General features: G+C 38.0%; 1 protein-coding gene across 4 annotated transcripts in view; it reads right to left on the reverse strand.

Annotated features, from left to right (window-relative positions):
• Positions 1-22,989, reverse strand: part of LOC131033740 (peptide deformylase 1B, chloroplastic/mitochondrial) — a 228,012-nt gene that overhangs the window by 180,509 nt on the left and 24,514 nt on the right. For all 4 annotated transcript variants that reach the window (XM_057965015.2, XM_057965016.2, XM_057965017.2 and 1 more), the window contains one exon: positions 12,184-12,322. In XM_057965015.2, the coding sequence (XP_057820998.2) occupies positions 12,184-12,322 (139 nt within the window). The remainder of the gene's footprint in view (positions 1-12,183; positions 12,323-22,989) is intronic.

A 22,989-nucleotide genomic window follows, 5' to 3' on the forward strand; every position in this document is an offset into this window, starting at 1 on the left:
CTTATAGATCTCACCAAGAAGGGGTCCTTCAAATAGACGGATGAGGCTCAAAAGGCATTTGATAGACTCAAAGAGGTGATCAGTACTTGTCCAGTTTTGGCCCTACCAGATTTCTCTTAGCCCTTCATTTTGGAGTGTGATGCCTTGAGTGACGGGACCAAAGCAATGCTGATGCAAAATAGGCATCCTATTGCCTATGAGAGCGGGAATATTTGAGATACAGAAAGGCTCTTAGAAATACTTTTTGGGACAAAAAGATATAAATGAGAGAGAAAAATTGGGTTACCAAGTGTTGTGACGTTTTCACACATCGCCCCATTGCAAATGGGGACCCATGTTTTTTTGCTTTTTAGGGTTTGTTTTCTAGGTTTTTTAGGGTTTTGTTAGCTAGCCTTTGCATTTTGAGTGCTGTCGGGGAGATCAATAGGGTAGCAAGTCCGGCTTGAGTGAGGTCCTGATCCTGAAATTTGGCTAAGTCTGGAATGTCCTGATCCTGAATTTGACTAAGTCTGGAAACTGAAAAAACCTCCAAAAACTAGATTTTGCAATATAACTCCTGGAGGTCTGAAACCACTCTCAAACATCCTGAAAGTATATATGGAATACAACTTAAAGTATAAGAAATGTCACTTATACTTAAATGTTATATTCCATAAAAATTATCCTGATAGAGAGTTCGAAAAGTCAAATTTCGCTCCTGTTCTTCACTGAGGATCTAGAGCGAATTTCGCTCCTGTCCTTCCCAGGAGGACCAAGGCGAAGCGCTCCTGTCCCTCGCCAAGGGTCCAGAGCGATTTTTGTTTTAGATGATTTTCTTGCCCAATTTGAATGGATCCCAAGGCATGAATAAATGGAATGGAACATTGCGAATCCGTTGAATATAATTTTTGAAGGATATGAAGTAAAGTGAAGTCTACAAGAGCAAGATCGCTCCTGTCCCTCTCCAAGGGACCAGGGCGATGTAATGAGTATATTGCTTCTTATTCAAGTTCAAGACATTCCAAGACGGAGAACAAGGTGGCAAGGACATTTCAAGACATTTCAATCAAGCACGAAGTTACAAAGGTCGCCAAGTTGAAGGTTTTGCATTAAAATATCCTAGTTCGCTCCTGTCCCTCAGGGAGGGACCAGAGCGATATTTCCATAAAGGCATAGATTTCGAAAGTTAAGCAAGTGTCAAGCGACCAAGGAAGATCAAGGGATCACGTTTTACCCGATGAAGACAATTGCAAGTTGAAGAAAGCAAAGGCAAGTCCAAAACCTTGAAATCCGCTCCTGTCCCTCAGGAAGGGACCAGAGCGATATTGATTATATTGGCCAAATCTCTCAAAAGTTACGTAAGGTCAAGGTTTTGCAAGGTCGTAAAGGGTCCAAGACATGATTAGAAGGTGATATACAAAGACTTCAAACGTTAAACAATCATCAAATTGAACAAAGAAGCAAAATCGCTCCTGTTCCTCTCCAAGGGACCAAGGCGATTTGTATGGGATTCTTCATTTTCCTTCAAATTCATGCCAAGTCAGGGTTTTTTTGGGATCACACAAGGTATAAGGTGTCTTTTGAGGATGATATGCAAGAGTTTTGAACGTCAAAATGTTATCAATCAAGTTAAGGAACTCATATCGCTCCTGTCCTTTGGACAAGGACCAAAGCGATTTTTACAAAAACACTCATGCTCCTTCAAAATCAAGACAATGCAAGGATTGGCGAAGTAAAGGACGTCCTTTGGAAGGCAATGAACGAAGAACGAAGATCAAATGTTTACAAATTTGAGCCAGGACATGAGGATCGCCCCTGTCCCTCTCCAAGGGACCAGGGCGATATTTACTAAAACACATGATATCCTTTAAAGATCACGTTAAAACAAGGTTGCACAAGGTTTTAAACATCATTTGGAAGGCGATACAAAGGGAGATAGACGTTAAATATTACCAATTTGAGCTTAAAATGGAGAAAAGACAAGGATCGCTCCTGTCCCTCTCCAAGGGACAAGGGCGATGATCCTTCTAACGTCCAAATGCCTCATAAAAGTCAAGTGATACAAGCATGGAATGAACAAGCAAGGTTATTATTCACCATACAAGGAAAAGTTGATATCAAAATGGAGAATTTCAAGTGAAAACATCAAGATCGCTCCTGTCCCTCTCCAAGGGACCAGGGCAATGATACATCCAAAGGCACTTGTTCACACAAGCAAGACACTCAAACTCGAAGGACCCGACAAAATGGTCGATTTTGAACGTGGAGATGAAGACTTTGGACGTCAAAAATGCAAGAATCATGACCAAAGTAATGGATCGCTCCTGTCCCCCAGTCAGGGACCAGGGCGATGAGGTACGTATCTTCTCACTTTTTCATTTTGGCGCTTAAAACATTTTTTTTTTAAATTTATTTAAATGCTAACAAAATCGATATTTTATTAAAAATGGCATTTAAATATTGTGCTTAACATTAATTAATCATTTTGCCTTTTAAAAAAAAATCGAATTTATTAATTAAAAATAAAAGGCATTTAATAATTAATTAATTAATCAATTTAAAAATTGGATGAAGCGCTTGGTATTTAGAAGGTCGGCTTTGTTATTTATTCAAAAATCATTTTAATTGCTTTATTTTTACAAAAGTCGGCCTATATGATAGTGGGTGGTGTAAGCGCCTATAAAGGAGGTGTTTATTTCATTTTTAAATCATTATTCAAGCATCCTCTTTCATATGCGATTTGAAGACAAAGGAGTAGCGCGAATTGTGTGTTAGAGAAGCGAATTTCATTCCAAGCAAGGGAGTACGAACTTGAAGTTTCAAGTTAGGCGAACTTGCCAAGGACATTGAAGAGCACATCAAAGATATCCCCAAGGGTGGCGAATTGACAAAGAGGACGTTCATTATCCTTCAAGATCACGTTGAAGCCATCAAATTTTGATTTTTGCCTAGGCGAATTCCTTTATTTTGGCATTTTAGAGTTAAGCTCTCAAGTAAGGTATGGCAAGATCTCTTGTTTTAATTTCGAATTTTGATCGTCATTGCCTTAAGCTTAAATTTTGAATTTTGAAATTTTGAATTCCAGTAGCCTGATCGTTTTTTAGGAAATAATAACTCAAGGATTTATCATGAAGTTTCCTAAAAATTAATCTAATCTATGTTATATATTGCAAAATCATGGTACTAATTTTGAAATGTTGTGTAGGCATCAAATGGAGATCTCTTCAAGGAAAATCAAGCCGGATCAAGGACGGTCTTCGCCAGGACGGTCTTCGCCAAGACGATCAAGCCAGGACAAGGGCGACCTCTTTCAATCCAGCGTTCCAAGGCGAGGTACATCATCGTCTTGCACATCAAGGACAAAAGGAGTTAGAACAAGAGTTAATTAAAGATAGCCTCTCAACGACATCAAATTGAATATCTAGCAAGCTACAAGTGTCAAATGAGGTGGCGTCCTAGTCATCATTTCTCCAATCAGTGAGGTCCACCTCAGCATGTCCAGATTCAATGTACTTAACTCATGGAAGGTGGCACAAACTCCGATGTACCTACCCCGGCTATCCATTGGTCGATTTTTCTAGAGGGGACATGTGTCCAAGCAATACAATTTTATCATTGGTCAAGCATTAAATGTTATGTAATGGTTGTAACAAACCCTAATTAGGGTTTTCATTGTTGATTCTTGGCCATTGATCTTGAATTGATCTAAGCCATCAAATTGTATTGTGGGCACTATATAAGCCCAGGCATTTCATTTGTAAAGGCTAATTAGCAATAAGTTAGAGATAGCATGTAAATAGTTGGAAGAGTTAGAATATAGTTGATAGAATAGTAATTAGAGTAGAATAGGAGGACAAGGCAAGAAATTGTTGTCATTGATTGTAAACAAACTCCATTTTCATTGAAGTAATGGTGAAGTGTGTCGTTTCTTGCAATTTGCATGGTTTCTTGTTGAGTCTTCAATCCTAGATGGTAGATGATTAAATGAATGGAGGAAATGTGATTGATTAATGGTGGAATTCGTACATCCATACTACTAGCAGTTTGTTGATTGCAGACTTGCCTTGCGTAGTCAACTGGAATCATTTAGCCTAAGCTCAATTTCAATTTGTCGCTTCTTCATTGATATGCATCAACTTGATGGTGTCTATGCCTGTGGTGATGATTTGAACATCATAAAGCTTCCCTTAGAAGATCGCACTAGCCTTGTGTAGATGTTCCATTGATGTCAAAACAAGACCTAGTTGGAGTTTCATCAAAAATCAAATCATTGCTCCTACATTCTTAGTATTAGGATTAGATCTTCTCTTCGCCCTTATCCTTTTTTCCATTTTTCAATTCTAAGTTAGTCAGAGCCTGTGTTCCAGCAAAGCAGATCGGAAGTTCAAACATCAGATGTAAGTCCCCTTGTGATTCCAGCAAATCACATCATACCACGGCGAGCTTATCCACATGTAGAGACCCTACTAAAAGGAACCTTGGAGTCATCCTAACTGATCCTTTATGCGAATCTTCAGCAGTTAGAGACTTTTTCTCAAGAGAGGATAAGATACCCTTAGGTATTTTATTCTATGTTAGGCTGTGTACAAAATACACGTCAACACCAAGGTACAAGCATATGACTTTAACATAGGATATGTTAAGTGTTGTTGTGTAGCTAGGTCGGATCCCTTCTAGGGCCGACCTAATGCACAAAATGCCAAGTGGCATGTCAGCCTTGGCATTTGGATATCTCAGTTGTATGAGTCTAATTTGGGGCAGGCCCTATTTGGGCAAACCACTTATGTGTAACTTGTGATTAAGTTAAATGTAACTTGCAACTAAGGGAGACTCATATGTAACTTGTAATATATAGGTTTGACCCTATCCTTGGCGCCAAAAGTATATGGCCGGCTTGAAGTCTATTAGAAGGTATTGATTCATATATATGCAAGGTCATGATTGTTGGTGTTGGAAATAAGCCACACTCGGACCGACGATGGACTGGTCCAAGAGGGGCCAGTAGCTCAGTGGTAGAGCACTCCAGCAGCGTATGGAAGGTCCTAGGTTCGAGTCCTAGTTGGTCCATGTCTCAACATGGTATCAAAGCGGGTTCCTTCTATAGAGTCTAACCGCTTGAAGGTAGATCTTGTGCTTTTGAGGGAGTTCAATCAAAGTAATTTGCAGACTGAGAAATCTAAGTGCAGGCAAAAGTCGATTACCGAGCCTCTCAACTTAGTCGTGAGCATCGCATATGCTCTGCGGCAAGTAATGACCGTTGAGGTGCCGATGATCGCCATAGATATGTTGTTAGTGCTCAATGACATATTCAGTCCGATGCCTTGGCGTTGAAAGTCGCCAAGCCTGGTATCAAAATGTTGACGATAAGTGGAGTCGCTATAGACATCCCTGTCTGTTTTAACATTCTATATTTGAATTCTTCATTCTCTCCGGCGATCGTAACATTTTACTAGTAAATGAAAGTGACGGAGTTTGCTCGCTTCACGGCGATCGTGGCTAGAGACATCGACAAGGTGGCAGCAAGCATTCTAAGGATTCAACGAAGCGACGTGAGTCGGTACGCGTGCTATCGACTGCTCAGTATAATGGAAGGTTGAGATCGAGCTGTAGCATAGTGGCGAGTTTTGTGATGATCACATTAAGCCGTACACAAATGTGAAATGTGTGCGTATGGGGACGAAAGCGAATGGAGGCACCTAACGATCAGGAATGGTGGAGAAGGCCTCCATGCAATAACGCCTTGCAACAGCTCTCACATCATCCTAGAAGCTTCGAGAGTCACATGCAGCATTCGTTTCGCTGAAGCCCGCATAGGCATCGGATGATATTGCAACTGAAGGTCCAGTTATTCGAGTTCTAACTTATGTTGCTCTTAAAGATCATCTGAAGTTTGTCCTAGGATGGGCACTGCAGCTTAGCATTCTGGCACACCCTGCTACAAGTGGAATTTTGTCGCATTTATGTGGTTGGTCCATCACTTTGTTGTGGATGGTATTAAAGGCAGTTCTTCAGATGATGCTTAAGCTATGCTCAAAGACCATATTGTGGACAGATGATGAGTGATGGCGAGGGCCAAAGGCCACGCAGCCATCAAATCATCACTAGGTGCTTCAGCGTGATCAATCCAAGTGAATGGAAATTCCATTGCTGAGCAAAATTATAAAAGATAAGTACTCTTTATGTTTGAAAAATGCTACATCATTTAATAGTGAATCATGTATTGACATTTCCCTTGACTATCATTATCTCTCTCTGAAATGCTTCCAGGACGAATCAGAGATTGCATTCAAGGAAGGAAGATTGCTTGCATTTCTTCGCAGAGGAAGAATCAGCATTCAGAGGGAGTCTGACATATCGTCAAAAGTAACCTTGGATGAAGAGATCAGAAGGTTGATATTTGCTTCAAAGAGAGCTTGACATTTCAGCTTCAGAGGAAGCATGACATTTCAGCTTCAGAGGGAGCTTGACATTTTAGCTTCAGAGGGAGCTTAACATTTCAGCTTCAAAGGAAGCCTGACATTCCAACTTCAAAGGGAGCCACGTCATCATGAAGATTTGGTTAATGTGTTTTTCTCTGTGATGGAGAAATTTGAGGTGAAAGCCCTTGTTAATGAATTCTTCTCTGTGAGGGAGAAGATCGAGGTGCAATCCCTTGTTAATGAGTTCTTCTCTGTGAGGGAGAAGTTCAAGGTGCAATCCCTTGTTGATGCATTCTTCTCTAGGAGAAGTCTGAGGTTAAAGCCCTCGTTCCACCCTCTGCGAGTAGGTATGGTGGATCCACCCTCTACGAGTAGGCATTGTGGAGATGCATTCTTCTCTAGGAGAAATTTGAGGTTAAAGCCCTCGTTCCACCCTCTGCGAGTAGGTATGGTGGATCCACCCTCTGCGAGTAGGCATGGTGGAGATGCATTCTTCTCTGGGAGAAGTCTACAGTTAGAGCCCTCGTTCCACCCTCTACGAGTAGGCATTGTGGAGCCACCCTCTACGAGTAGGCATGGTGGTAATGCACCCTTCTCTGGGAGAAGATTGAGGTGAAAGCCCTCTTCCACCCTCTGCGAGTAGGCATGGTGAGCACACCCTCTGCGAGTAGGTATGGTGGGTATCATGGAAGAAATTCCATGATGTGCTTGTTCACCCTCTGGGAGTAGCTATGGTGAACGTATTATTCATGGGAGTAGCCATGGTGGTAGTCACTATGTGACTTGGTTATTCAGAAGGAATCCTCCCTAGCTAAGATGGAGTGTTGTTGTGTAGCTAGGTCAGATCCCTTCTAGGGCCGACCTAGTGCACAAAATGCCAAGCGGCCTGTCGGCCTTGGTATTTGGATATCTCAGTTGTATGAGTCTAATTTGGGGCAGGCCCTATTTGGGCGAACCACTTATGTGTAACTTGTGATATAGTTAAATGTAACTTGCAACTAAGGGAGACTCATATGTAGCTTGTAATATATAGGTTTGACCCTATCCTTGGCGCCAAAAGTATATGGCCGACTTGAGGTCTATTAGGAGGTATTGATTCATATAAATGCAAGGTCGTGATTGCATCAATAGATATGAATTCAATAACATGAAGGTCATGTAGTGTGCTCGGGGGTGATGATAAGCACTTATCATCTATGGTTGGGAAGGCAACAAATCTGATGTTTGCCTGTGGTTAACGAGCACTATCATAAAATCAACATGGTATCAGAGCCAGGTCCAGGCTAGGATCCCCAAGCACACGAGAGGTGTGGCTTAAGGGGGGGTGTTGGTGTTGGAAATAAGCCACACGCGGACCGACGATGGACTAGTCCAAGAGGGGCCAGTAGCTCAGTGGTATAGCACTCCAGCAACGTATGGAAGGTCCTAGGTTCGAGTCTTAGCTGGTCTGATGTTTGCCTGTGGTTAACGAGCACTACCATAAAATCAACATGGTATCAAAGCCAAGTCCAGGCTAGGATCTCCAAGCACACGAGAGGTGTGGCTTAAGGGGGGGTGTTGGTGTTGGAAATAAGCCACACGCAGACCGACGATGGACTGGTCCAAGAGGGGCCAGTAGCTCAATGGTAGAGCACTCCAGCAGCGTATGGAAGGTCCTAGGTTCGAGTCCTAGCTGGTCCATGTCTCAACATTAAGGAGAAAATGAATGTTGTTGTTCATGCTCTTTCCAGGAAGCCCATTATTTGTTCTCTGGTAAAAATTTCAGCTAATCAGAAGGCTCACCATTTGGTTGAGTATTCCAAAAACACATTTGCAAGATTATGGATTGAAAAATTCAAGATGACGAATACAAGGTAGTATATGATATAATTTACTACAAGGACAGAATTTACTTGGTTCTTGAGTAAAACTTAAGGAGAAAAGTTTGAGAACCATCCATGATACACCACTAGCTAAACATAGGATACTTTAAGACATGCAAGCGAGAGGGAGATTCTCTTGGAAAGGTCTAAAGGATGATGTCCTGCAGCGCCATCGTAAGTATCTAACATGCCAACAAAACAAAACAGAACACATTTTACCAGCAAGATTGCTTCAACCATTGCCAATTCCAGAGCAGAAATGAGAGAGTGTATCTATGGATTTCATCATTGATATCGAAGGTCCAAGGTAGAGCTTGTATTTTTGTGGTAGTTGATCGATTGACCAAGTTTGCACATTTCTTCACCATCTCATCAGAGTATAAGGCATTGCAGGTTGCAAAGGGTTTCTTCAAGGAGGTGTTTAAACTCCATGGATTGCCAAGAAATATAGACAGTGACAGGGATAGCAAGCTTCTCAGTGCTTTTTGGCAAGAGCTATTCAGGTTAGCTAGCACCGAATTGATCCCCAATACTAGTTACCACCCACAGACTGATGGCCAAACAGATTGTGAAGAAATGGGTTGAGGGATATTTGTGTAACTGTGTAGTAGGGCAGCAAAAGGATTGGATCAAGTGGTTGCATTTGGGTGAACACTGTTACAACACCACCTATCACATGTCGATTAGGATAATTTCTTTTAGAGCCTTATATGAGTATGATGCTCCATCATTTATGGATTCAGCTTTTAGTGATAGTAGGGCTTGCAATGCTAAGGATTGGAATTAGGAGAATTGGGACATCCTTAAGACACTTAAAAGATCATAAGGATAATCTTTAAAGTGCCCAAAATCAATAGAAAATATATGCAGACAAGTACAAAGTTGAGCGAAGCTTTGAGGTGGGAGACTTGGTTTTTGTACGCCTACAATTCTACAAGCAGTCTTCCTTGAAGAAAAGTGGTGCACAGAAGTTAAAACCTCGCTTTCGTGACCCTCATAGGATTGTTCGAAGAGTGCGAAAATTAGCATGAACTTGAGCTACTGAAGAAAAGCAAAATTCATAATTTGTTCCGTGTATCATACCTCAAGAAGGCATTAGGGAAGCATATCACATCATCGCCTGAGTTTCCACCATTGGACAAGGAAACTAGATAGATATTAGTTCCTGAGGAAATTCTGGATGTCAGAGAAAGGAGGTTGAGGAGCAGAGTAATCAAGAAGTATCTTATCGAATGGAGAGACTTGCCCATGGAGGGTGCCACTTGGGAGGGTGATCAGAATCTTTAGCACCCTAATCTGCAATTGCTTGAGGGCAAGCAATTTCAGGAAGGGGGGACTATAATGTCCCCTTCCAAGGAGTAACCAGGAGACAATTTAGACTGTCTTATTCCTGTTGGCTAAAGTCAAGTTAAAGGGAATATTTAAATTAATTATTTAATATTATCAAAGTAAGTATATTTTAAGGGTAATGTTATTTAATTAATTTAATAAAGTGTTCTAAGGTAACTTAAGTGAAATATTAAAAGGAAGCTATCAAATTCACTTTATTATTTGAACCTAGTAAAATATTAAAAAGTGCAGGAATTTGAAAAGTCTTTCTAGAGGCTTCCCGAATTTATTATAAAATAACATTTTTGGAGCTCTTTTGGTATGCTTGGATTATTTTTCTAATTGGATTTTGAAGAGCCTCATAGAAGATAATCCCTAGGGCAAAAACCAAAAGGATTACTGGTTTCAAAAGTGAAGCTATCTACCCTAGCTAGTAAGGCAGAATCACTTGAGTTTTGTAGTTGTGCTACAACTATTGAAGTTGAGAAATCTATGAAATCTTATTCTGAGATAAATTTCTGGATTGGGAGATTTGGAAGTTTGTTTGAGCATTTAATAAATGTGTAAGGAATTTTTTGGGATGCCATGATATGGATTTGCAGCTAGGCGCACAGAAACTCCAGCTTGGGCAAACTTGGTATGAGCTTATACCTTGCTGAAGCATTTTACCTTATTCAAACATGAAGAATATTGCATAAACTTGCTGAGCGTATAACTGAGAGGGCTTGGTGTGAAAGAAAATCCAACATTAGACTGGACGTGGCCTTCCCTATGCAAAGCAATTGGAGTTGTAATGAAATAATGTCAAACACCTGCTGGGCGTGAGTCTAGACACCTTGTGCAAGCATATAGGGACCTCATAGACTGCTGTTCTAGTTCTCGAAAAAAGTGGAGTCTACCCTTCAAGGCAAGTTCTTTTGGTAGTTGTTGAGCAGCCTATCCCTATTATTGTTTGGCATGAATATATGATTGTTTGTTGGCTACGCTTTCATAGATATGTTGGGCGAGTGACTTCATTCTTGGACGTATGTTTTTACCACTGTCATATCAGCTTCTAAGTGCGGCAATTTACATCCATATCTGACACCTTGGGCTTGGATAGAGGACATGGTTATATGACATGCTGTTCAAAGTATTTTTCCCTCACAATATCAGCTTGGCATGTTGATTTGTGCTGGAAGAACCTCTCATACTGTTATTGTCAATTCTGTCTGGAAGGAAGGAATCAACAAAGTTCTAAAGATTGACAGGGTTTGCAGTGAAAGGACAGTATTGTTCTATCTGAAATTTACTATCAGATTATCTCTTCTGTCTAATTTTGACTCTACACTTTGATAATTAAATTGCTATTCCAATCTATTATTCATTGTTTGAATGTTAAGTTTGTAAAAATATCATTGCAATGCAAAACCAATATATAGCAAACTTAAAAACCAGTCTTGCAAAGACCCAAATTTGAAACAATCTTGGAGAAGGGATTTTACAATGGTACACAAAACATTTATTTTTCTAATTACATGCTAGTATCATCATTTAGTCTCTTCTTTTGATAAGTACATCAATACTTTGTATCTGCCCCAACAAAATGTTAATAATTAAATAATAGCCCCCTAATACATTTAAATTATAGCCTCTTATTTCTTTTTAACATTGAATCACATCTTTTACTACTCCACGTTGTTATTAGATGCACTTTCTTGATTAAAGTTTCCCTGAACTACAATTGTTGTTCATGAGCGTAAATACAATTTCTATACAAGAGTTCCCTGCTGTCCCACATTGCTGAAACTCGGAGAAACATAGAATAATAGATTTGTTTTTTTTGGCATTGTATGTCATATATCATAACTTGTATTTCACATCTTCTGATACAATTTGATTGTTTACTTGAGTTGTGGCATAGCTGGCACATGAAACTAGTCCTCACTCAATTTGTCACAAGCTAGGTCAAATTATTCAGCATGTCTAAGACTCTTAAATCCTTTTAATTAAGGCATGTTTCCTGTATCAATATGCATGTGCATGACTAATTTGTTAAGATTGAGGTTCAAATGCACAATGGAGGAAAAATAAAACTATGAATGCAATTTGTTGCCCGCAATATATCTCAAATGAAATCGACACAAATACAGTCTGAAGAAAAAATAAGGTTTTAAATCCAACTGAATGACTTTTACAAAATAAATAGTTTAATCCATAAATGATACAACTATTTAAGTACTACCCATACAAGAATCCTTACACCTGCAACACACAAAATTAGGAAATTTGGTTATTTTATTTATTATCGGTGTCAATATACAGTAGCACATCATTTGATTCTATCTTTGGCTCATATTTGTATGTACCTATATTCGAATATGCATACAAATTGGTGCTAATTATCATAAGACAATTGTTTGCCTAGCTCAATCAAGCTCATATCACATCAATCATTCTAAAGATATGGATGCGAAGCTATAACCCCAAATCAAATCATAAATTGACTTGAATAACATTTCTCATGTCCACAAATAAAAGTATTAAAGAGAAACCACTATGAAATATGATGACAAAAGGCTGGCAAAAGCAATAGCAAAATCTTCAATGCTTACTTGTACATCAAATCAAACATCTCGTTTACTAATTTCTCGAGCTTCTCATCAAATTTATTGATGAACTTGTTCTTGGCTCTTAATCTTGGATCAGGATACTCAACAATTTGCAATGGTGATTCATATTCTATGCTCAAAGCTGTCCATGCACATATATCCCGCTTAAATGAATATGTATTTATCATCTACCAAAATGTACACTTGCCAATGAAAAGCAAAGTTAAATAGAAGTTAGCCACCAATAAACATACAAAATGTTACAAAGCCAATGATACCAGTGTACCAGCATAAAGCAAGAAAATAAATAAATGATTAGGAAGCTAACATCAATGCAAATTGCAAATAAACTTAAACAACTTATCATTTTTGTTTCTTACAAAGATCATTTGGTGTGTAATAATATTTCGAGACAATGGGTAACATCCAGTAGCACACTTTATATCAAGATCAATACCTCTTCTCAGCAATTATATTGTCAATAGTTTTATGAAGCAAGTAGGAGGTGAATTCATAAAGAAAACCAAATACATTAATGATAATAGAAGGCAAAATGCTATTTCCAATGTATAAGGAAAAAAATTATCAAAGTCAAATAGGAGGTAAATTTAATATTGCATAGGTGGAACCCAAATAAATGACTATAGCAACCTAGAGATTACGCTAATAACTAATATAAAAATATAAAGTATTAATGAGCTCATAGTCATACAACAAATTTCATTTACCAAAATATGCCGGTTATTAGGTGATTAGCTTAATCCATATGCTCTGAACCAAAAGGATAAAACCAATAGAGGTTATTACAATTCTGTTGTTGGCACTACAGAAGACTACAAATAAATATTGGAATACCTAGCCTGTAGTCATCAATGCATTGTGTTATGTCCATCTATCCCTTTATATCCTAGAAATTTATGGCAACAGAGATATATTCTAGATTTAATGCTGAAATCTCATCTTCTAAGGTAGAAACTAGTTATTTCCAACCTCAAAATTGAACTTCAGTTGTTCTAAAATCACAGGAACTATGTCACCGAGCAACAAAATGCATGGATTAAATGACTACATTTGGGAGAGTATTGCTACAACACTACCCGCCATATGTCTATAAGGATGAGTCCCTTCTAAGCATTATATTGATACACAGCAACATTTTTTGAAGATTTGATCCGCTCAGAGTCATGTGTTGGGAGCTAGAGATTTTATAAAACAAAATATGGATATCATGAATACACTTAAGGACAACCTACATCAAGCACAAAACCAGCAGAAAATGTATGCGGATAGGAAAAGAACCAAACAGACATTTGAGATTGGGGACATTGTCTTTTTAAGATTGCAACCATATATATAGTCATCACTCAAAGTAAGTGGGGCCAAAAAACTTGAACGCCGATTTTATGGGCCATACAAAATATTGAGAAAGATAGGATAAGTGACCTATGAGTTGGAGCTCCCCATAAATAGCAGGATTCACAATGTGTTTCATGTGCCTCGCCTCAAAAAGGTATTAGGACAAAATGTTACCCCATGCTCAGAATTGCCACCACTACATGAAGGAAAAATGATCTTGGAACTAGAGACCATCCTTAATGTGCGAGAAAAAAGATTAAGATATAAAACTATTGAGGAGTACCTATTCAAATGGAAGGGTCTACCTCAAAGAAACGAAACTCGGACTCGGCTCGGACTCGGCAAGGCCAAATCGGACTCGGACTCGGACTCGGGACTCGGCGTCAGACTCGGCTCCAGACTCGGCTGGACTCGGGAAAGTGAAAAACTCAAAAAATTTAGAGATTTTTTAAGATTTAAAACTTGTTTCATGCACCCTTTATTGAATACACCTTAAAGACACAATAACATCATCAAACTCGGCTCATTTGATTACATACACAAGTATACATCAATCACATAAGCATAAACGCAAATTGTAGCTGAAGAAAATAACAAACATAGATATATAAATATTGTCAAATGTATACAATATTACAAAACTCATGGAATAAAAAATCCATGTCATCATATGATCATCATCAAATGTTTCATACAAATACCAAAGGTAAATACAACTACAAGTCTATGGCTCAGAGGAGCCTGCACCATCCGGCCCCAGCCCCCTGCGAAGGCGTCTAAGGTAGTTCCTGGATGATTCGACTGCCATAGCCGCTCCCCGTGACACCATACCATGCTCACCAACATTAGGAACATCCGTGTCACTATCTGCCTCTGAATCTCCTGTCTGTGCTCGTGCTCTCCGCTCCTCCTCTGCCATGGCTATAGTCTCAACCTCTATATCTACCTGGTCGATCCAATCAATGTCAGACTCGGAGGTTAAATTTTCTCTACTTCTATCGACACAGTTTCCCCCATATTTTTCGACGGGGGTTTGGGGGCAGTGCCCCCAAGGTGGGGTCAAGGGGCGGCGCCCCTTGCGCACTTCCTGTCGCGATACAGGGAGAGGTCGAGGGGCAGCGCCCCGTGAGGCCAAAAAAACTTATTACAAGTCTGAATTAGGGTTTCTTTGAGAGTCTTCCTTAGGGCCTGGTTTTGCTCTTGTTGCTAATTGGGTCTTGCTTGGTGAGTGAGTATCATTCTTGAAGGTCCGAGCTAGGTCAAGTTGGTGAGTGATAAAGTCTGGAATGTCAACCTGATCTTCAAATGCCCTGAAATTTGGCTAAGTCTGGAATGTCCTGATCCTGAAATTTGACTAAGTCTGGAAAACTGAAGAATCCTCCAAAAACTAGATTTTGCAATATAACTCCTGGAGGCCCGAAACCACTCTCAAACATCCTGACAGTATATATGGAATATAACTTAAAGTATAAGAAATCTTTCTTATACTTAAATGTTATATTCCATAAAATAAGCCTGACGGAGAGACCAAAATGTCAAATTTCGCCCTTCCAAAAAAACTTATTACTTTTTAAAAAAACTTTTTAAAATGTTTTTTTTTTGTCATTTTATTAACCCAGCCAGTAGCCGAGTCTGGGGCTCAGGACTCGGCGAGTCTGGCGATTTTGAGCCAAAATCGCCAACTCGGCGAGTCTAGCGAGTTTACTCTCCAGACTCGGCCGAGTCCGAGTCCGAGCCCCTGGGACTCGTTTGGCCTGACTCGGACTCAGACTCGCCGAGTTTGGGCGATTTCGGGCGATTTTCGTTTCTCTGGACTCTACCTACAAAAGATGCAACTTGGGAAGGATTGAGATATTCAATCATCCAAATCAAAAGTTGCCTGAGTACAAGCAATCTTGGGAAGGGCAAACTGTCATGCCCCCAATCTGATATCCAATAATCAGCGAACCTAAAAGTAAGACTTCACAATTTCATAAGATCGAACACTATGCTATAATTGCCTATCTAATGTAGTTGGGCTTGCTAGATATTAAACAGCCCAATCTTTAGGATCGATCCTTCCCCCCCTGTGATGCAGAAATCTTATTCACAACCATTGATTAATAAACAAAGATTAAAGTGAAACAGTTCACATGTGATCAAACAAGGCATCTCTAAGCAAAGGTGAAATATGAAGAGGCAACAGTCAAACATAAAGAGGCATCTCTCCACAACCAACACAACTATGGGAAAGAGCATGACTCTCCATCATGGAAAGAGGGATATAAAAGGTCATTCCAGCATCCAAGAGGGATCATCAAGAGAATCAGATCTGTTATTAATAACAGGTTCAGCCTTCAGGCATACAGCAGTTTGATATTTTAATTATAATTTGGTACACAATTCTTGTAATATACATAGCATGATTGCTCACTTCTGAATATATATATATATATATATATATATATTTTAGGAATATAGTATTAATGTATGTTTTCTTACATATATATATAGAGTATATGCCATAATGTGAAAATTCTTTATATGCTTGTCTAATTGCTACAATCAGCCATGATAGGGATACTAAGGGATTACAAGGAGGGGAAACAGCGATGAGGTCCTCTTCTAAGTACGCCACCTTATGGTGGTTGACCGGTGGTCCCATGAGGCCTAGGGTGTGCAAGGAGTGCTCTGCCCTTGGGCTTAGGAGGGAAGGATTCTCGAGACACCCTATTGCAATGCACCTCAACCCTCTATCATAGTTGATCAATAGGCTAAGGAGTATAATCATAAGGAATGGAGTAGGATGGCATGATGGAGCGGGGAAACAGTTCTAGGACACCTCACTAGGTACACCACCTCATATGGATGGCAATGGACCACATGAGGCCAAGAGGGATGGTATATCTGCTCTTGGGCCTAAGGTAGAGGACCTCTTGGGCACCCTATCAAGCCACCTTATCTGACTTCCCTATGGTTGAACTTTCCAATAAATTAGAGATATCTTATGATTAAGTTACAGTTTCTAACCTAGTTGGGAAAGTCTATGATTTAAATTAATGTTCCTAATAAGAGGGTTTATTTTATTAATTATGTTTCAAATGATTTCCTAACATATTTGCAGGATCAATCGGATAAATGATATCACTAACCCTATTCAATTTCTCATTTTACTTAGAAATTGTGATTTAGGGCAGAAATTAGGGCATTCACAAAAAAGGGACATTACAATTTTTTTTATTGCGTCACAGTTTATAGAGTGGATTATATTGAAAAACAACGTTGAGCTTTGTATCAACACTATCTTTCATCTTATTAACATTTTGTGCTTCTAAGGGTTCATTTTTTTTTTTTGAAATCTTGCACTATAGTTTGGTCTTAGAAGTATGTGAATCTACAATGTGATAACCCCCATGATATCACCTAACGCAAATTATTAAATTATGTTAATATCCTAAAGAGGAAATAAATCATTAAATATTGTTAATTAAATAAGGTTAATATAAATAAATGATTAAAATATTAATGTATTTAATATATAAAATAATAAAGAAAAATATTATTAAATATATTATTAAATGTCAATGTATTTAATATAAAAAATAATAAAGGAAATATATTTAATATATAATAATAAAGAAAGTATTATTTAATATTAAATAGCTGCACGTAGTAGAGGGAGAAAACGCGGGGGAAAAAGGAAGGAGGACTGCTACAGGTTGGAGAGAAGTTCTGGAAGCTACGGCAGCAGGTAAGTAAGGAGGGAATATGGTATTAGATATGTTAATAAATATGAATGATAAAACAAGTTAGCACGTAAGTGAATGAATATAAATTAAATACTTAATACATATGTTAGTGAACATAGTAATGAACAGTTTGGTATTATATATACTAATGAATATGAATGATGAACATGATATTACATATGTTGAGGAATATAAATAATGAATACCTTAATACATATATTAATGAATATAGTAATGAACGGTCTAATACATATGTTAAGGAATATAGTAATAAGCAAGTTGAATACATATGTTAATGAAAGGTTCTTAGGTGTTCATGAATATGTATGAACATAAGTAATAAATACATATCAATGAATAGTAGGAATATATGTTAAGAAATAAATGTGAATATTGGTTAATGAACATTTTTATGAATATATGTTAGGGAATACATGTTAAATCGGGAATATGTAAATGTGGATTATGGAATGGAAAATAGTAATAAAATGCAAAAATGTATTATAAATGTGATTACATGTTGAAGGCCATAGGGAGGGAACTCCCTTAGTCTAAGGGAGGGATTATGATAATCTCTAAGGCAGTATATATACTGAATATCTATATGCATATTTATGGCTTGGTTGACTAAGTTCATCCAAGAAGAGACGGATCTGGCCGGTCCCCTCTGAGGACTTGGACGATGAGATGCATCATCCAAGGCAAGGAATTGACATAGGGTCTTCCTTGGATGGCTTGGGTGTAAGAAATTACACCCAAGATAGGAATCGAATTAACCTTCGATCTCCTGGATGTTACACCCAAGACAGGAATCGAATTAACCTTTGATTTCCTGGATGGTTTGGATGTAAGAAAGATAGGAATCGAATTCACCTTCGATTTCCTGGATGGCTTGGAACCAAGATGGGTTCCAAGAAGGCAAGCTTCACGACCGCCTAAGGACATATCTCCGTATGGCATTCGTATCCTTTTTATTAGATGAGAATTGTGATTATGTTAATTAAGTATTTTAAATTGCAAGTTAGATTAGTTATGTATATATATATTTTATTTTATTTTTTGTTGTATTCTAACAATCTGTTTTGCTGGACAGTGATCTCTAACTACTAGGGACATTACATACAAGTCTTTGTTTTCAGCCAGTTAGGAAACATTCATGATTTAGTTTACTTTGTTTTAGTTGCAAGCTTTTATTGATTAAAATCCTCATTTGTAAGAGAAGAACCCTTCAAGTATTGTGCTCAACCTCTGAGAATCAAAAAGGTGGGCCATATTTTACTTTCAATTTTTTCCTTTACATAAAACATCATTGATGATGTCAAAAAGTGTGCATAACTATGAATCTTGTCCATAGCTTAGGGTTTATGAGTAATGTTTAGTTTTCAAGGAGCTTCCCCAAATAATTTGTAGAGAGGTTTATCCTCGTGTTATTCTATTTTGTGTTGTCCTAGGAGAGACATATTAAATGCTAACAAGTTGCAAGTGCCGTAAAGTTTGATTGTCCTTCTACGATGTTAGTCCAATGGACCAAGGAAACATTTTAACAAAAAGACTCCTTTGTGACAATTTTTCACCACCATTGATACAAACAAAGCACATAACTGAGGTAGGAATTAGAATCAAAGATGCAATATTTGATTTGTTGAGTGAAAGGGCCACATTACCAAAATGAATATATACTGTCTATATAAACCTAGTTAAGGCTTGGAATTTGTACTAAGATCACACTTAAATAGAAAGAAAAATTTATTAGATTGTTTAATAAATTAATAGAGATACCTTCATTTAATCTATTCGTGCCCCTTTCTCTAGGACTTCTAGACATGCTTCTAGTTATACACCTTCTTTAGTTCCCCTTCCTCTTTCAAGGTGAGTAAGGTGGAGCATAATGGAAAAAAACATCATGGGTTCAACTTCCAATCTAGTCAAAGACAAATTTTTCTTTGCTATGGAATTCCATTTCATGTTGCTCACTCTCCTTATTTCAAGGAGGCAGCAGTTAAGGTAAAGAAAATATCTCTTACATGCCTCCTAGTGAGACCAAATTGAGGACCACCATCTTGAACAAAATTTATTCTAGGATGAATTTGTTGATGCAAGAGGTAAGTACTATTGTGATGTTATCACACATCGCCCCATTGCAAATGAGGACCCCCTGTTTTCACTTTTTAGGGTAGTGTTTAGGTGTCTTAGTTTTAGTCTCCGGTCTCTTGCCTGTGCAAAAGTGTCGAGTTTTTTTGGGGTTGTTTCATCTTTAGAGATGTCATCAAGTCAATATTTCAAATGTCTTGGCTAGGAAGAGCGAATAGATCACCCTCACAATGCTACAGCCAATGTTGGTCTTCAGATTGGTCCTAGCATGGTTGGAAAGATATTCTGATACTACAAGTGTGTTCAGACAAGTTAATGAAGAAGAATGGCACTTTCAAGGATGATTTCAAACAACTTTCTATTTTTAGAAAGTTGCTTTTCTATTTTTTTCTATTTTTAAAAAGTGTCATCTTTAGCATTGATTGGTCCATTGGGGAAGTTTCGATTTTTAGAAAATGCCAATATCAAAAGTTACTTTTGTGCAAAGGTACCATGCAAAGAAATTCTTCAAGGAAGTGTAGAAATTCTTGTTCCAAGCATGAACCCCACCTAAGCCAAAGAGAAAAATCCACTTGAGGTCGAATTTCCCAAGTTAGAGGCAAAGTGGACAAATCCACTTGGAGGTCGACTTTCCAAAGAGAAAAATCCACTTAGAGTTCGATTTTCCCAAGTAGAGGCGAGCAAAATGTTTCTAAGTCCTTGAAAATTCCTTGTGAGGTAAAACCAATTCCATCATATTTTTCCTAAGAGTGCAAGGTAAAATGAAGTGCAAAAGAGAAAAATCCACTTAGAAGTCGAACTTCCCATGTGGTAATAAAGTTGCAAAGGTAAAGTGAATTTCATAAGGACAAATTAATCCCTATGAGATGCAATTTTACACTAATGCTAAAGCAAAATCCAAGCAAGAAAATTAAACAAAATTAAATCACACCCTTTGAGCCTTGATTGCAAATCATCTATGAGAAGGACACCAAAAGCTTTTTGTTTAGAAATCACCTATGAGAGAAAGGAATAAAAGTTCTATTGCTTTTTTAAAAATTAAAAAAACACATAAGCCGACCTCCTTGAGAGAAGACTTGCAAGCTTATAAAAGAGGCTTAAGGAAGAGCAATTCAGCCATTCAAATTCCAAGATCAATTGTCTCCAAGGTAGAACGAAGATCATAACCATCAGGCTTGCAATTTTCAAAGGGAATTGCACAGGTTCAAGTCGCAAAAAGAAAAGGAAAGGAGAAGGGCTGATCAATGAAAAAAGCCCTCATCATTTGCAAGCAAGGATTATCAAGGCATTCTCCCAGATTTTGGCAACCAGATTTGAGGATAAAATCAGACCTTTGTTAAAGTATTGAAAGTCGGGTTTTTAGGATTTTATTTTCAAATCTTGCTTTGTTATCATGTCTTCTCCAAAACTAAGAATCACAGATGTAAAATCAGAACTTTAACAATTTTGGAATTGATAATTGATTCACCACTCTTTGCAGTACAATTATTATTCAAAGTTATTGATTTCAAGCTTCATACAAGCACCATGTTTGCGCCAAAGAATATGGGAGGAGGAATTAGGAAGACTCATGTCAAGGAGGTCCTTAAGGGATTTTATCCTAAATCCCAAATATCATCCAAATGGAATAAGGTTGGAGACACCGACCTTGAACAATTCAACATGGCTCAATAAAAGAAATGACTGTTTGGCACACATGATGAAATGCCCTCATCCATAGCAACCAACAATGATCAAGTGTGGACTTCATCAAGCAGCAAGTTTCTCACCACAAGTTCAGTGTAGTGAGTTGATGGTTGAATGTGCCAAGAGGTATGATCCACAAACAAGATCCATCAAGGCACTCATGTAGCGTCCTAAAATTGCACCCCTTGCAATTTTGATAGTATTTCGGGCCCTCACCTTGCCGATCTCATCCCCATGCTTGATCAGGACCAAGGCGCCACACCCTGGTCCTCCCTAATCAGGACCTATTATGGCCCCTATTCCCTATCTCACATATGAGTGGGACATTACTTCCCCATGTCGACCTACGTCGGAAAATTAAACAATTGACGACAAGCAAGTATATAAGGAAGTTTCCTCTCTCATTTGAGCATATAGAATGACAAAGTGGAGAAGGCAAGGAGACTACATTCAAGCATTCAAGCATTTATCATCAAGCATTCCTCAAGGCTGCATATTCTTCATCTATCCATTGGAGCAACATTACATCATTCATTTGCAAGCATGTGTGTGTGTTAGGGTGTTGCCATGTTCATGCCATTTCATACAACATATGTAATTACATCTAAGAAGCAAAGCATCATCATCATCTATTGCAGATCTGAAGGTATACCTTTCCATCATTTATTTCAAGTATTTCCAGTATTTCTTTCAAGGTTGATTCCAAACCGATTCCCAACCTCCTTTCTTCTTCTTTCTGTGTGCAGGAAGCAGGTGCATAGCTATACTTCTGGAATTAAGCTTTATTTACAGAGACAAAAAAACCCTTTTCGACGCGCAAAAAAGTTCAGAGGACTGATAGGAGGGCGACCTAGTCCGAACACACGGTCCCTGCAACTTTTGGCAGATTTCGCAAAGCAGCTCTAAATCATCTTAAACTTCTCAAATCCAGGTGCACGACGAAATCCCAAATCTGTAGCTCACTGTTTCCGTTTATTTTGTCTTCAATTTCAACACTTTACTTATTTATTTTACAAAAGAGGGTCAAACACAATCAATCTATTTAGTATTCAGTCCTTGTATCATTTAGGATTGGATCTAGTAGATTCATCCCCTCTTTTGAATGTAAAGTCCTCCAAGTGAAAATGGGCTTAGTGATTTCCCCCTTTCCAAGTGGTGAATTTGCTAAAGCTCCAATTTTCCACTTTACATTTTGGTGAACCCGACGTAAACACCCTTAATTCTGATTTTTGTTTTCAAATTTGAGTGTATGCAATTTAAAATTCAAATTTTCAATTACAAGTTTAATTTCCTTGCAATTTTCAAAAAATTAAGAGGTTAAATTCACAAAAACCCTAATTTTTAGATTCAAAATTGAGCTTGTGATTTGTCTAAATTGGATTGATTGTTTCAGATCTAAGAACTCTTCAATTTTACAATTCAAGTTTTCATTTACATGTTCAATTTTCAAAACAAATTTTAAAATTAAGTGGTTAAATCAAAAAAACACTAATTTTTAAGTTTAAAATTAAACTTGTGGGTTGTGTAGATCTTGAATTAATTTTCAAATTTGAGTCCCTGCTTCAATTTCAAAATTCACTTTCCTACCTTACAACATTCAAACTTTCAAATTTAAATTTTTAAAATTAAGCGGTTTATTCAACAAACCCTAATTTTTAAAATTAAATTAATCTTGTGCGATTTCAAATTTTACTTTAAGCATCATAAAAGTCGACCCTTAAGTGTGCCCTTTTTTTTGTTTTATTCTTTCAATTAGTCATCTTCTCGAACATCCTAAGTGTGTCCTATTTCGACCTTCAAGACTTATTTTCGCATATCTAGACATCTCTAATCCCCATATCCTTCTGGAATTCGCATTAAAATCACAATATCTTGCTTCCCTGAAAATTTGGTAAAAAGTTGGTCGGACCAAGTAGGTACCTACTTGGTTCCAACTTTTTCTCCTCAA

Source organism: Cryptomeria japonica, chromosome 4, assembly GCF_030272615.1.
Source record: "Cryptomeria japonica chromosome 4, Sugi_1.0, whole genome shotgun sequence".
In the NCBI taxonomy this organism is placed as follows: Eukaryota; Viridiplantae; Streptophyta; class Pinopsida; order Cupressales; family Cupressaceae; genus Cryptomeria; species Cryptomeria japonica.